The 12,679-nt window shown below is 65.8% G+C and overlaps 3 protein-coding genes across 5 annotated transcripts; 1 reads left to right on the forward strand and 2 right to left on the reverse strand.

Moving 5' to 3' along the window:
* The first annotated feature begins 96 nt into the window (after positions 1 to 96).
* On the forward strand, positions 97 to 1,413 carry NHP2 (NHP2 ribonucleoprotein). Its single transcript, XM_054643009.2, has 4 exons — positions 97 to 287; positions 392 to 461; positions 532 to 637; positions 1,138 to 1,413. Exons 1-4 carry the CDS (start codon positions 140 to 142, stop codon positions 1,261 to 1,263), a joined length of 450 nt encoding a protein of 149 aa, XP_054498984.1. The 5' UTR covers positions 97 to 139; the 3' UTR covers positions 1,264 to 1,413.
* Positions 1,414 to 1,627: 214 nt separating this feature from the next.
* On the reverse strand, positions 1,628 to 6,645 carry N4BP3 (NEDD4 binding protein 3). The gene is made up of 5 exons (XM_054643014.2): positions 6,473 to 6,645; positions 4,451 to 4,894; positions 3,715 to 4,269; positions 3,281 to 3,538; positions 1,628 to 3,064 (listed from the first exon to the last, which is right to left on the reverse strand). The coding sequence occupies exons 2-5, from the start codon at positions 4,862 to 4,864 to the stop codon at positions 2,492 to 2,494; spliced, it is 1,800 nt and encodes a 599-aa protein (XP_054498989.1). The 5' UTR covers positions 4,865 to 4,894; positions 6,473 to 6,645; the 3' UTR covers positions 1,628 to 2,491.
* A 1,322-nt stretch (positions 6,646 to 7,967) lies between these two features.
* Positions 7,968 to 12,537, reverse strand: B4GALT7 (beta-1,4-galactosyltransferase 7). Of its 3 annotated transcripts, XR_013184379.1 has the most exons (7): positions 12,266 to 12,537; positions 11,672 to 12,025; positions 10,950 to 11,175; positions 10,646 to 10,729; positions 10,373 to 10,477; positions 9,633 to 10,209; positions 7,968 to 8,244 (listed from the first exon to the last, which is right to left on the reverse strand). XR_013184379.1 is itself a non-coding variant. In XM_077186454.1 (6 exons), exons 1-6 carry the CDS (start codon positions 12,520 to 12,522, stop codon positions 10,054 to 10,056), a joined length of 1,182 nt encoding a protein of 393 aa, XP_077042569.1. In that variant the 5' UTR covers positions 12,523 to 12,537; the 3' UTR covers positions 7,968 to 10,053. The 3 variants fall into 3 exon arrangements, 2 of the variants coding, with proteins under 2 accessions (XP_077042569.1, XP_054498960.2); XM_077186454.1 differs by having other exon boundaries at positions 7,968 to 10,209; XM_054642985.2 differs by having other exon boundaries at positions 7,968 to 10,209; positions 12,288 to 12,497.
* Positions 12,538 to 12,679: the final 142 nt, after the last annotated feature.

A 12,679-nucleotide genomic window follows, 5' to 3' on the forward strand; every position in this document is an offset into this window, starting at 1 on the left:
ATGCTCCAAACACCGCTCGCCACTGGCTGTCCCGGCTGTCTGTCACTGTTAGAGCGGTTCTGATTGGCTGTCGGAGAGCTGGCGGATATGTGGCGCGGCGCGGCGCGCGCCCCGGAAGCGGATTCGGCCTGTGGCGGCCATGGCGCGGGAGAAGCCGGAGGCGGCGGCCGAGGCGGAGGCCACACCGGAGCTCTCGTACCGGGAGCAGCTCGACTTCCTGAACCCCATCGCGCAGCCGCTCGCGTCCCGCAAACTCACCCGAAAGCTGCTCAAGTGCATCAGGAAAGGTCCGGCGGCGCCGGCGGGGAGGGCCCGGGTGATGGCGGCGGCGCGGTGCGGTCCCGCACGCCGCGGTTCTCACTCAGCCCCTCACGCCGTGCTTCTCTTGCAGCGACCAAGCACAAGCAGCTCCGCCGCGGCGTGAAGGAGGTGCAGAAGTTCATCAACAAGGGCGAGAAGGGGTAAGTGCTGCCTTGGTCCCGCGGGCTCGCGCAGCCCCCGGCCCCGGCGCTGACACGGCTGTGCCCGCAGGATCACGGTGCTGGCCGGGGACACGCTGCCCATCGATGTCTACTGCCACATCCCCATTATGTGCGAGGACAGGAGCCTCCCGTACGCATACGTCCCTTCCAAAACGGTGAGTGTGGGGCGGGGGAGGAACCAGCCCTGGTGACAGGGAGCACGGTGAGGAGCCCCGGCCGTGACCGGAGCCGTCCCGGGAGCTGCAAATGCGGTGCCCGAGTGAAGAACTGGGTGCTTGTCCCTGACCGAGGCCAGAAGGGACGGGGGGAGGTGTAGGATGTGTCTCACTGTGGAGTCGCAGCTGTTTGTCATGATCGAGTTCCTGCAGCAGCTCCGGGACAGAGCCAGCACATCTTTGCTGTGGCTTCTGTGGGCTGGGGCCGGCTCTTTTGCAGACAGGGAGCTGGGGGGGCAGTCGGTGTCTTTGGAGCTTCAGCCCCGGTGCAGGCAGCTCTGTGGACCCACTCTGGGGAAGAATTATGGCACGTGAGACAGGTGCCAGTCCCTTCTGCCAGCCTAGCTCGCAGCTTGTAGGAGACAAGCTGGGAAAAGGTTCCTGAGGTTCTCACCTCGGGAAGGGAGCTGGCCCCCCATGGCCTCCCTGTGTTCCCTCAGGACCTGGGAGCTGCAGCTGGCTCCAAGCGCCCGACCTGTGTCATCCTGATCAAGCCCCACGAGGAGTACCAGGAGGCTTACGACGAGTGCCTGGAGGAGGTGTCGGCCCTTCCCCTGCCGCTGTGAAGAGCCAGGGCCGGGCTGTGCCCCCCAGGGGCCCTGCGGGTCCCTGTCCCCCTGCCCGGGCCGCACGGCTGTTTCTGGGGACTCTGCCCAGAGGACTGATGGGGGGATGCTGAGCGCTGTGGGGTCAATAAAGGTGTCTGCGGGTTTGTACAGAGTGGTCCTGGTGCTCGGGGGGAGGGCTGGGGGGGTCCAGGCTGGGTTAAACCACAGCAGGGACAGGGGCGAGGCTGCCCCGGGAGCCCGCCCGGCCCCGCCGTGACTCACGGCCATGCCCTGCCTGTTGTACCGCCCAGCCCGGCCCCACACCGTCCCCTTCACCCCCACCCTCACAGCCCCCCGACCCCGAGGGAAGCAGAGCAGAGGCTGGGAGAGAGAAATGCGGGTTTATTGCAGGAACGGGGTGTGGGGCTGGGCCCGGCCTTCACGTGGTTCTGCTGTGACATGCACAGAGCAGGGCTCTCCTTCAGTGCCTCTGGGCTCGCCTGCTTCCCCTCACCTCCCCCGGGAGGGGGGACCCCAGCTCTTCCCCAGCTCAGGCACACGCCCCAGTCCTCTCTCCCACCCCAGTTCCTCCCAGTGTGGCAGAGCACCAGTTCCCATCCCTCCTTGCACAAGGCATTCCCCCATCTCAGCCCAAAGAAAGCTGCACCAACCACCTCCACTGCAGAGCAGCTCCACACTGGGGACACGAGAAGCCCCAGCAGGTGCTGGGGCAGCTGCCCCCTTCCAGCAGCACCAGAACTCCTCGGGGTTTCCTCCTCTGCCTGCCCAGAGGCACCACCAGCCCCAGGGCCCTGCTGACAAGGCAGCCACTGCAAACAGTAGCTGCAACCCCCGCAGCAAGGCAATGGGGTGGGGGACAGGGCTTCAGCTTCTCCTCACAAGACATTAAGTTACTGGGTTGTAGAAACAGGAGCAGCAGAGCAGGAGGGACAGGGAATGTCTCACAGGGTGCTTGGTTTCTGCCCTCATGGCAGAAGGAATCACGGGGCAAACACTCCTGGAGTCAGAGCACGGGGCACATGCAAGATCCCCACCCTGGCACAGATGACCCCCCACCCTCCAGAGACCCCACCAGAAGGGCCTGAGGTGCTGCAAGAAGGAGAAGCTCCCCTGTGGCAATCGGTCCTTCAGGCCAGGGCTGTGTGTCCTTGTGCACACCCTGAGATCGTCCCTTTGCAGCGGCAAGAGACCTTCCCCCTTCTCAGTCCCACTGGCGTCCCGCCCCTCAGATCTTGGAGGACTCCACCCGCTCGATCCAGGGCGAATCGATCCTGACATCCCTGGGCTCCGCCCGCAGCTGCCGCAGCTCCCGCTCCAGCGCCTGGCTCCGGTGGTACATCTCCATGTAGCTGGCCTGGAGCTCCCGCTGGTACCGCAGCACCTTCTCCTTCTCCTCCTGCCACGTTTTCCTCTCCAGCTCAAAGTTCACAGCCTGCAGCTGGCCCTGACGCCGCTCCCGCAGCAGCTCTGCCCACAGCCACTCCACCTGCCGCTCCAGGGGCTCCGCCGAGTCGCTCTGCAGGCCCCGGCACTTGGAGTCATCAGTTTCGCAGCCAGGGAAGTCCTGGCACGATGGCATGGGGTCATCGCCCAGGGGCAGCGAGGTGCTGGGCTCCGGGGGGCTCTGGAAGGAGTCTGCCAGCTGTGCCAGCTGCGAGTCCCTGGCCTGGACCTCTGCCTTGGCCTCCCGCAGCTGCGTCTTCAGGCTGAAGATCTCCCCCAGCTTCTGAGCCATCTCCTCCTGGGTGTCCCGGAGCTGCTGCTTCAGCAGGGAGATCTCTGCTGCTTTCTGGCACACCTGCAGGGCACAGGGAGCAGTGAGGGCTGGGGGAGCAGGACCCCAGAGGTGGCAGCACCCCAGGTTGTCCTCTTGGGAGACCATAAGCACCACATGTGGCTCATCCCTTCCGTACTGTGACCCCGAGTGGCACCAGAGCAGGGAACTGCTGCCCCCATCCTGGCCCCACAGCCAGGAGGGTGGCAATAGGGAGGGAAGGAAAGGAAGGAGACTCACCTCCCACTTGGTCTCCTCCAGTTTGGGGCTGCCATGCTCGCCCTGGGGCTGCCGGAGCTTGCTCTCCTCACACTGGCACTGCTGCAGGCTCAGCTCCTCCTGCAGCCGCTTCTTCTCCTGCTGTGCCTTGTAGAGCTGCAGCTGCAGCGCCCGCTGCCCGCGCTGCGCCTGCTGCATCACCTGCTGCAGCCGGGCCATGTACATCTGCTTCAGGTCCTCCAGCTCATCCAGCCACAGCCGCTGCTTGTCCTCAAACGCCTGCCAGCACAGATGGACACTGGTGAGAGGCTGTAGCCCCAGGAGAGACCCCAAGAGGTCCTGTGATATTTGATCCTCCCACGCTTGGTCATTCCAAGCCCATCACCCACCACGGCAGCTCCTTCACTGCTCCTTCCACCCCCACATCCCTGCCTGGGGCACCCAGCACAGCTCACCTGTGTGAAGGGGTCTTCAGTCTCGCTGAGGCTCCTCTTGAGCTGCCTCAGCTCCCCTCCCGTCTCCTGCAGCCGGTCCTCCAGCTGCTTCACCGCATCCTCCAGCGAGTAGGAGAACTCATACGGCGGCGGGGGCTCGCCGGGGCTCTGCAGCCTGCTCAGGGTGGCCATGCTTTTGCAGGACAGGGGCATCTTCTCAGGGGCCAGGGTATCTCTGGGGCTCCGGGAAACCCTGTCCAAGGAGCCCCCGATGTGGTTGATGTGGCCCATGGAGGCGCTGAACTGGCTCTGGGCAGGCTTGAGGCGGGAGCCGTAGGATGGGAAGCTCTGGATGGAGTTGTGGCTGGAGTCAGAGGCCTCATCCAGGCTGATGGCGTGGAGCAGGTGGGTGCGGAGCGGGCCGTGCTGCGGGGCCGCCGTGCTGCTCTGCGACAGCAGCGTGTGCAGGCTCCCATTGCTCTTGGACAACTTCTGCCCCTTGGACGAGGACAGGCCCTGCATGGAGACCAGCCCCTTCCCAGCCACTGCCTTGAAGGCCGAGGGCCTGATACGACACTGAAAAACAAGAGCAAGGTCAAGCATGAGCCTCTACAGCCAGAGAGAACCGCCACACTCCCCACTTCATATCCCTGAACATCCTCAAATCCCCACACCCCATCCAGGAGGGTGCAGATCATCCTGTTCCATCCCCATCCTCTCGCAGACCAGGCTGTATTTCAGACCCTCACAGCCTCACCTTGTCGAAGCGGCCCCGCTCCGGCAGGGAGCTCTTGGAGAAGTCGGCCCCACGGTGATGCTCGCGGGAGCAGCGCTCAGGGGATCGGTTCTCGCGGTCGCTCTCGTAGTCCCGCTTGTAGCAGGCGGCCGATGTCTGGTGCTTCCGCTCCGTCCGCGTCTCCTTCTTGGCCCCGTGCAGGTACCCAAAGAGCTCCCGCTGGTTGGGCCCCTTGCGCAGCAACCCGTCGGGCTGCCGGAGCCCCCGCGAGCCGCCCAGCGGGGCCCGCAGCTCCAGGGGGGACAGATCCTGCTTCTCCACCAGGCTGCCCACGCTGCCCATGCTGCCAACCACGCCGACGGGCTCCGAGGAGAGGTAGGTGCCGAGGACACGCGTGTCGGGCTCACAGGTCACAGGACCCTGTGCTGCTGCCATGGAGAATTAGAGAAAAGCCCAGAACCAGCACTGCCGGGGAAGAGACAGAGTCAGCGATGCCGGGCAGCCGGGACACACCCCCGGCACCCCCTTTCCCGGCCAGCCCCAAGGGCCCACACGGGCTCCTGACACTAGGATGGATCTGCCATCTCCCGTGCGGCTTCCCGGGGGACAGGGCACAGCAGGCACGGGGCGGGGGCTCCCCGCCGCTGCCCCCACCACGGTGCAGCGCCTCCTCCCACACCCAGCCCCACCTCCCGCCCGCGGCCGGGGCCGCCACCAGAACAGGCACCTGCCGCCCAGCCAGGCGGGCGAGTTCGGGAGCCGGCAGCACCTGCCCAGGCCTGGCGCCAGCCCCGGCCCGGCGGCACCCAACCTCCCCGCCGGGACCTCAGGCTGCGGACCCCCTCTGGAGACCGCCCCAAAATGCCCCTGGGGATGCCCACCAGCCTGGCCTCCCCGCGATGGGCACTCTGCGGCACCACGGGGGCACTTCCCGCACGGCAAGGGCGGCACGGGCTCTGCAGCTCGCAGGGGAACTCCACACGGCCCCCTCCACCACGGGCATTCCCTCCCCAGCCCGGGCAGGGAGCAGGCGGCCCCAGCCCAGCTGCTGCTGCTGCGTGCCGGGGACCCCGCGGCCGGACATGGCGAGAGGGAGGGCGGTGGGAAGGGGCAGGATGCTGACGGGACAATGCAGCTTCCTGCGCAGGTGGCCGGGGGAGGAAGGATGAGAGGATGCCTTCGGCCTCGGCTCTGGCTCCCCAGCGCTAGGGAGGGGACGATGGCCTCACACCGGTGCAGGGGACACAGAGAGTGTGGCAGGGGCGAGGCAGAGCCCCCAGCACCGCTCCCAGCCTCGCCGAGGGCTCCGGGGCCGGGTTACACCCAGGAAGCTGCCCTGGTTCTCAGCAGCACCACGCGCCGGGTAAACAAACACCCCGCTTTTAATTGCTGCCACGCACAAACCTGTCTGACAGCTCCCGGCCTGCGCTGTCACCTCCCTCTGCGAGCCCAACACCTGCTCCGGGCACCGGCACCCCACGAAGGGCACCGGGGACGGACCCTCTGGAAGGATCGGAGCTGCCTGCGGTGCCACCGGGCGCGCACGGGGATGGGGACGTGGATGTTCCCATGCTGGGGGGGGGGCATGGATGCACGTCCAGCCCCCGGCATTGGGGAGCAGCTCGGCCGAGCCCCGCAGCGGCTCCTCCCGGCACAGGCGGTCGAGGAAGTAGGTCAGGTTGTGGGAGGTTTGGGAAGCGCCGGGGGAGCCCGGAGGTGTCCTGCCTGCGGCAGGGAGGGGATCACCCTCCAGGCGGCAAAACACCGGTCCGGCCAGCCTGGCTCCTTCGCGATCTGCTCCCAATCCCGGCCGTGCCCAGGCAGGATACCGCCACAAACCTTTTCCCTTTCCCATTCCCATTCCACCCAGGGTTGGAGGGAGGCGGGCGCGGGTCCCGCGCAGCCCCTCCGCGCCTCCCCGCAGCCCCGCCGGAATTTCCGGCTCGGAGAGGGCGGAGGGGGCAGCCGGTGCCCGGGCCCGAGCCCGGGACAAAGCCCCGCTGGCCGCAGGGAGGGGGATGGGGCCGGCCGGGCCGCACTCACCATGCCGGCGGCGCTGCGGTCCCGCACGGCTCCGCTCCGCGCTCCTTCCCTCGCCGCGTTTGAACGCGCCCCTCGGCCGCGGCCGCGCGGGGCGGCGGGCGGAGCCGGCACCGGCAAATCGCGGCGCGGGGGCGGCGGGACGGGAGGGGCGGGAAGCAGCAGCAGCAGCAGCAGCAGAAGGAGGAGGAGGAGGAGGAAGGAGGAGGAGGAGGAGGAGGAAGGAGGGGGACGGCCCGGCCGTGCCCACCAACGGGGCGGGGCGGGGCAGGGCAGGGCGCGCTGGCTGCGTGCGGCGCCGACACTTGCATGGAACCCCCTCCCAATGGCGGGGAGAGCCCCGCAAATCCCCCCAGTTACAGCTCCGGGACCGGCAGCACCGGCGCCGGTGGGCTCCCGGTAACCCCTGACAGGCGGGCTGCTATTCCCGGGTATCGCCCGCCAAGGGTGGAGAGAAATATTTTGCTTGGTACCTGCGGCGTGGAGAAGGGGTCTCGACTCCACGGGACACACTCTGTGCCGTCCTCTAGCAGGGCAACCCCGTGTCCCCCCTCGCAGCAGCACCCGCGGGTGGGTAGGAGCGTCCCAAAGCCCCGGGGACACGGCGTACCCCCGTGGGGCTCCCGCCTGGCCTGGCGCCAGTGAGACGGGACACGCTCCATCCCTCTGAATCACATCCTGGAGCCGGTTTTGGCAGCCGCAGGGAGCGAGGATCGCGGCACGGGGTGGACCGGGTCAGCGGTGGCCCTGGGAGCAGGACACCTGCAGCAGCCCTGCTCCGTCCCGGGCGCGGTGCCGCCTGTCCCCGGCAGGGACCGCACCGTGCCCAGCCCGGCGTGCCCGCACCCCGCTCGCTGCCAGCTCCCTCCGCCGCACACCCGAGTCCTCAAGCTGTGCTGCCAGTGCTCTCCCACACGCACACACTGTCCCCGGTCCCTGCTCGCCGGGCTCACATGCTGGCAGCGTCCTCGGTGCGCTGCCAAGGCACGCTCCGCTCCCTCGGGCCTCAGCCCCCGTTCCCCGCAGCTCCTGTGCCCGGCGGCACCGGCGTGGCCTCTGAACACGGCCGCCCTTCCCAGCGGTGCCATGTCCCATCGTGCTGGCCTCAGGAATGTGTCTGCCATGGAGCGCAGTCGGGAAAGGGCCCCCGGCACCCCGCGGGCACTGGCATCACCCCAGGGCTCGGCCCGGGCGGGTTCAGCAATGCCGGGAGGCTCACGGGGCGCTGCTCACAGCCGCACCCCTCTGCCCGTCTGCCCCGTTTCCTGCTCCTCCTGGGGCTGCACACCCCGAGCACATCTGCCTGGATAGCAGCTCCCACAGGGAGCCTGGCCCTGCCCGGGTCGCTCCAGCAGGCAGGGATGTCACCTTCTCCAGGCAGAGATGCTTCAGCTTCCTCTGATTTTTTCCTCCAGTCCCCTCTCTCTGCTCACCTCACCCCCCCAGTGCCCCCCCTCTAAGATACTACAGCAATTTCAAATGTCCACCAGCAAACAGCTCTGGAACAATCCACTTTATAACAACCTGCCAATAAAAGCCATCAATTAAAAGCCATAAAAGCCATCATAAAAGCCATCACCAGCTGCACCTGCTTCAACAGCAATTGGGACCCCAGAAGGGGGGGTCACAGAGGGGCAGGGCTGGCCCTCCAGGGGCCCTCTCTGCCCCTGAGCATCCTGATGTTCTCCTCAGGCTTGCTGAGAGCAGGAGAACGCCGGTAGGCTTTTGGCTGCGCTCTGCAGGGCTCCTGGGACGGCAGGCAGGGTGTGATCCATCTGTGGAAAGGCAATGGGGGAAAACTTCATCCCCTCCCGCTGGGCCATTGCCGATCCCGAAGCGTGGGGGGGGCAGCAGAGCCGAGCGACCTCCGAGTCACATTCAGGGCTATAAAAGGAAGCCGGGTCTCCAGCAGGGTGCCTCTTCCACAAAAGCAACCGGGGGATGAGGGGGCTGCGAGCAGAGCTGAGAAATAGCTGCCAGGCAGCGGGAGAGGAGCCTGGAGCGCTGAGCCAAGTGCGAGGTGCACATATGCTCTCTGTTTCTGCACAGCCACGTCTCTATGAAACCTGCCCCAAATTGTGTCATCTATTTTGAACGGCACAGAGAAATACTTTGATCTGCCTCCACCAGCCCTGGCTGCGGTTCAGGCACCAGGAAGGGGCTGCCACACAGATGGCTGATCCCAAACCCATGCCATGGAGAGGCAGGAGTGGGGCTGCTGGGCCAGTCTCTCCCCCTGGCTGCCCACAGGAAGGGCATCACTGGTCCTGGAACACCTGTGGAGAAGTGCACCAGCTGTCCAAGGTCACCAGCACATTCATGCCAGGTATCAGTGCTGCTTTGGAGCCAGCAGGCTGGAGAGGCCATCAGGAGCTCTTGGACAGCACAGCCCCACGTTGCCCCAAGGCTGAGCCTGCTGCTTCCATGCTGCAGAGCAGATCCTCACCACACTGCACCAGCACCTCAACCCCTGCCTCAGAGGCAGCCCCCAACACCCTGTCCAAGGGCTCCAGACTCCTCTCCCAGCTCCAGAGCAGCACAGAAAGGAGGCACCAGATCCCTCCAGACACCCCATCCCACAGCCCCTACAGGGTCCATGAGCCCTGCACTTGGCTCTGATGTTTTTTTCCCTCCCTCCTTCCTCTCTGGAGCTACTCGTCTTCCCAGGATGGCAACAGCTTCTCTCTGAGGATACAAAGCAACCACCCCAGGAAGTGGCAGGCAGGAGACGAGGACAGAAGGGGCCAGGAAACACAGAGGGCCTGGTGCCAGTGCTAGTGGTGGGGCTGAACAGAGAGGTACTGGCTGTTCAGCTGGGTCTGCCCAGCCTGAGGAGGCAGCAGCACCCACAACCTGTGCCAAGACCCCAGGGTAGACATCCGATTTTCCAACCCCCCCAGAAAGGCTGAGGCAGCACACACATGGAAGGCAGGCAAGGAAAGGAAAGCACAGCCAGAACTCTCCTCATCACCCCAAAGAGGTCCTGGCCTGCAAGTGCTGACACCCAGCAGTGCTGTGGGTGCTGGGGCTCGGGCACGGCTCAACCACAACCACTTCCTGCAGTGAAATGCCAACAGCCCAGCCCTGGGGGCACCTGGCAGCTGGAAGAGGCACCATCTCTCTCAGAGCCCGTTTCAGACTGCCAGAGCAGCTCAGAGCTCACCTGTCACACAGAGAGGAGCTGGGGCCAAGCCAGGACAGGTGTGCTGAAGGAAGGTGAAGGGAACAGGAAAATGGAGTATTGCCAGCACAGCCCAGGGCATTCACAACTCACAGGTGCCCTGACAGTTCTTTATTGTCCTCAGAGCTGCGTGGCAGCTCAGCCATGTCCAGCACAGGAAAGCCACCTCCTGCACCTGCCTGGGAGGCAGCACCAGCACCTGCAGCGACACCAGCGAGTCCCACTCTCAGCCTCCTCTGTAGCTCCCGCCAAAGTCCAGTTCCCAGCCTCTTCTGCTCCTCTGTGTCTCGCCAGCACTGCCATGCTCATCCGCTGCAAACCCCTGCCTGCTCCAGGCAGCTGCACAGCAGCCAGGGAGCCTTGGCACCAGCACAGAGCCCGCGACTGGCACGCGGGGATGGGCTCAGCCAAACGTGCACCAGGGGGTCTCGTTTGTGTCACAGTCCAGCAGGACATTGAGGACGGTGCAAGGGGCTCCTGCCACGCTCAGATCTGTCCGTGACTCGATTCGGTACCTGACGTTGTTCAGGCCTCCCTCCCGATCCACTTTGAACTGTTCCTGAGGAAGAGAGAGACTGCTCGGCCCAGGCTGGCAGGGAGAAGCGCCCAGGGCCCGGGGAGGGAGCCAGAGCTGGCAGAGGAGGACAGGAGCAAGGAGGGCTCAGAGCACGTGGTGACCACAGCCCCAACCTCCTGTGGCTCCCCTGGACCACAGGTCTCACCTGCTTCTGTGCAGCGATGCGCTTCTGGTCTCTCTTCCTCCAGGCTGGGTCATGCAGGTGCTGGAAAGTCTCGTATCCAGTTGTGATTCCAGAGGGACGACGGACCTGGGAGAAGAGCAGAGCTTCCCTAAAGCTACTGGAAAACTCCTGCACCTGCTGCTGGAGCACAGGGCTGCCTTCCCTAGGCCCCAGACTGGGTGATCACAGTGAGAGACAGGTGAAGAGACGTAAAAAAGGGCAATTTCAAGGCAGGAGGGTGCAGAGACCCCTTACCTGGAGACCAGCTCCTTTGATGCGTCGATAGAACTCATCGTCCTCCCGTCCCCAGCCCCAGAAGCGGTTGGACATGCCATTGCACTGGAACGAGAGCAGCACCATAGCAGCCAAGGTCCAGCACAACTCCACGGCCTCAGAGGAGCAGACACCAGCCCAGCCTCCCCTGTCCAGCCCCCAGCAGCTCAGACCCCAGGCTCTGTCCCCAAACCATTTTGACTCCTGTCCCCACCTCCCAAGTTCACTGTGATAATGTCATAGCTCCTGCTCCAAACTGTCCAGGACACCCCACCCAGGAGCTCACCAGCTCATAGTGCTGCTTGGTGAGCAGCAGGATGCCACCCACGTAGGTCTTGTAGTGGTAGAGCGGGTGCAGCTCGGGGGATGCCACGTGGAAGGGCCCTGCCTCTGGGAAGCTGTAGTCCAGGTGCTCGTTGAGGGGCAGGAGATCCACGTCGTGCATGGCGATGTAGTCGGTGTCGTTGCCGCTCTCCAGGAAGCCCACGTTGATCAGGGATGCCCTGTTAAACCTGCCACGGGACTGGGGGCTCTCAGTGCCACGCACAGCAGCCACTGTCCCCACATCCCCCTGCCACAGTCAGCAATGCTCAGTGTCTGAGTGGTCCCCAAACAGGGACACGTGCAAACACAGCACTGCATCCTGCAACTGCACCCCTGCTTCTCTCTGTACAGTGAGCTGGGGGTGACAGCGTTTCCAAACACCCCATGGCCTGTCTTTCACTTTCACAGTCCCCATATGTTTGCTGTTGCAGACCTGTGACACTGGGGAGAAAGCTAAAATACCCAAAGATAAAGGATTCTGTGCTAAGATTCCATTCTTGCTAAGGAAGAAAAAAGCAAACCAGCACTTTGTCCATCTCTGAGCTCTAGAATGAGCAGCTTTGGGGAGAGCATCACACGCTGCCCCTGACATCCCACTATCCTGGTCCTTTGCTTCTCTGCAGCACCCTCCCAGCACTCCCAGAGCTTCGGGCAGGACCCCCTCGGCACACGGAGACGCTATACCTGAAATGATCCACTTGGTTGAGGATGAAGATGCGGTGGCGGATCCTCTTCTTGCTGAGGAAGCGGTGCATGTAGGGCACGAAGGCCAGCAGCTCCTCGAAGCGCTCTCGGAAGGGCACCAGCAGCGCCAGCCGGTGCGGAGCCCACGACGGCTCCTCCTGGGGCGGCTGCGGCGGGGCCGGGGGCGGGCAGGGCTGCCGGGGAGCGCCCCGGTGCTGCCCCGCCGGCTCCGGCCCCTCGCCCGAGCAGCTGAGCTGGAGCCAGAGCAGCGAAGCGAAGCCGAGCAGCAGCGCCAGCAGGAACAGCGGGAAGGCAGACAGGCGGCCGGGGAAGAGCCGCAGCAGCGGCGGGGACCTGCGGGATGGAGCGGGGTCAGAGCACCGTGGGACCCCCGCACCGCGACAGCATCCCCCGAGCCCGCCCAGCCCCCGGTGCGGCCCCCCGGTACGGCCGGGCTCAGTCCCCGGTACGGGCCGGGCTCACCCCCCGGTACGGCCGGGCTCAGCCCCCGGTACGGCCGGGCTCAGTCCCCGGTACGGGCCGGGCTCACCCCCCGGTACCGCCGGGCTCAGCCCCCGGTACGGCCGGGCTCACTCCCCGGTACCGCCGGGCTCACCCTCCGCCGCGCAGCCGGAGCGCGTCCCTGCGGCGGGCCGGGCCCATCGCCCCCGGCCCCGGGACACGCTGGCGGCACCGCCGCTCCCCCGCTCCCCCGGAAACACGGCCCCGCTCTCTTCCGCCGAAGGGGCGGGACGGGGCGGGACCGACGGCGGGGGACATCCCCTCCGTCCCGTCCCACCGCCACCCCCTCCCGGGGCTCCTCCGGAAACCGCGGGGACACCGCACCGCATGCCCGGCAGGTGCCGAGAGCGCAGAGCCACCCGCGGAGCCTTTGGGATCCTCCCAGCACTGCCTCCCTGCACCCCCACCAAGCTGAGACCGCCCTCAGTCTCTTCAGCACTGCACATCCTCCTTCCCTTCTCTCCCCATCACACAGAGCCAGAGCCA

Source organism: Agelaius phoeniceus, chromosome 15, assembly GCF_051311805.1.
Source record: "Agelaius phoeniceus isolate bAgePho1 chromosome 15, bAgePho1.hap1, whole genome shotgun sequence".
Taxonomy (NCBI): Eukaryota; Metazoa; Chordata; class Aves; order Passeriformes; family Icteridae; genus Agelaius; species Agelaius phoeniceus.

Excerpts from the sequence above, each read along its gene's own strand:
- NHP2 (XM_054643009.2), top strand. The coding sequence starts at position 140 with ATGGCGCGGGAGAAGCCGGAGGCGGCGGCCGAGGCGGAGGCCACACCG. Across the intron at positions 462-531 it reads ATCAACAAGGGCGAGAAGGG|GATCACGGTGCTGGCCGGGG; the intron begins GTAAGTGCTGCC and ends CTGTGCCCGCAG. Across the intron at positions 638-1,137 it reads CATACGTCCCTTCCAAAACG|GACCTGGGAGCTGCAGCTGG; the intron begins GTGAGTGTGGGG and ends GTGTTCCCTCAG.
- N4BP3 (XM_054643014.2), bottom strand. The coding sequence starts at position 4,864 with ATGGCAGCAGCACAGGGTCCTGTGACCTGTGAGCCCGACACGCGTGTC. Across the intron at positions 3,539-3,714 it reads CTGAAGACCCCTTCACACAG|GCGTTTGAGGACAAGCAGCG; the intron begins GTGAGCTGTGCT and ends CTGTGCTGGCAG. Across the intron at positions 3,065-3,280 it reads TGGAGGAGACCAAGTGGGAG|GTGTGCCAGAAAGCAGCAGA; the intron begins GTGAGTCTCCTT and ends TGTGCCCTGCAG.
- B4GALT7 (XM_077186454.1), bottom strand. The coding sequence starts at position 12,522 with ATGCGGTGCGGTGTCCCCGCGGTTTCCGGAGGAGCCCCGGGAGGGGGT. Across the intron at positions 11,176-11,671 it reads AACCAAGTGGATCATTTCAG|GTTTAACAGGGCATCCCTGA; the intron begins GTATAGCGTCTC and ends GTCCCGTGGCAG. Across the intron at positions 10,730-10,949 it reads CCAAGCAGCACTATGAGCTG|TGCAATGGCATGTCCAACCG; the intron begins GTGAGCTCCTGG and ends CTCTCGTTCCAG.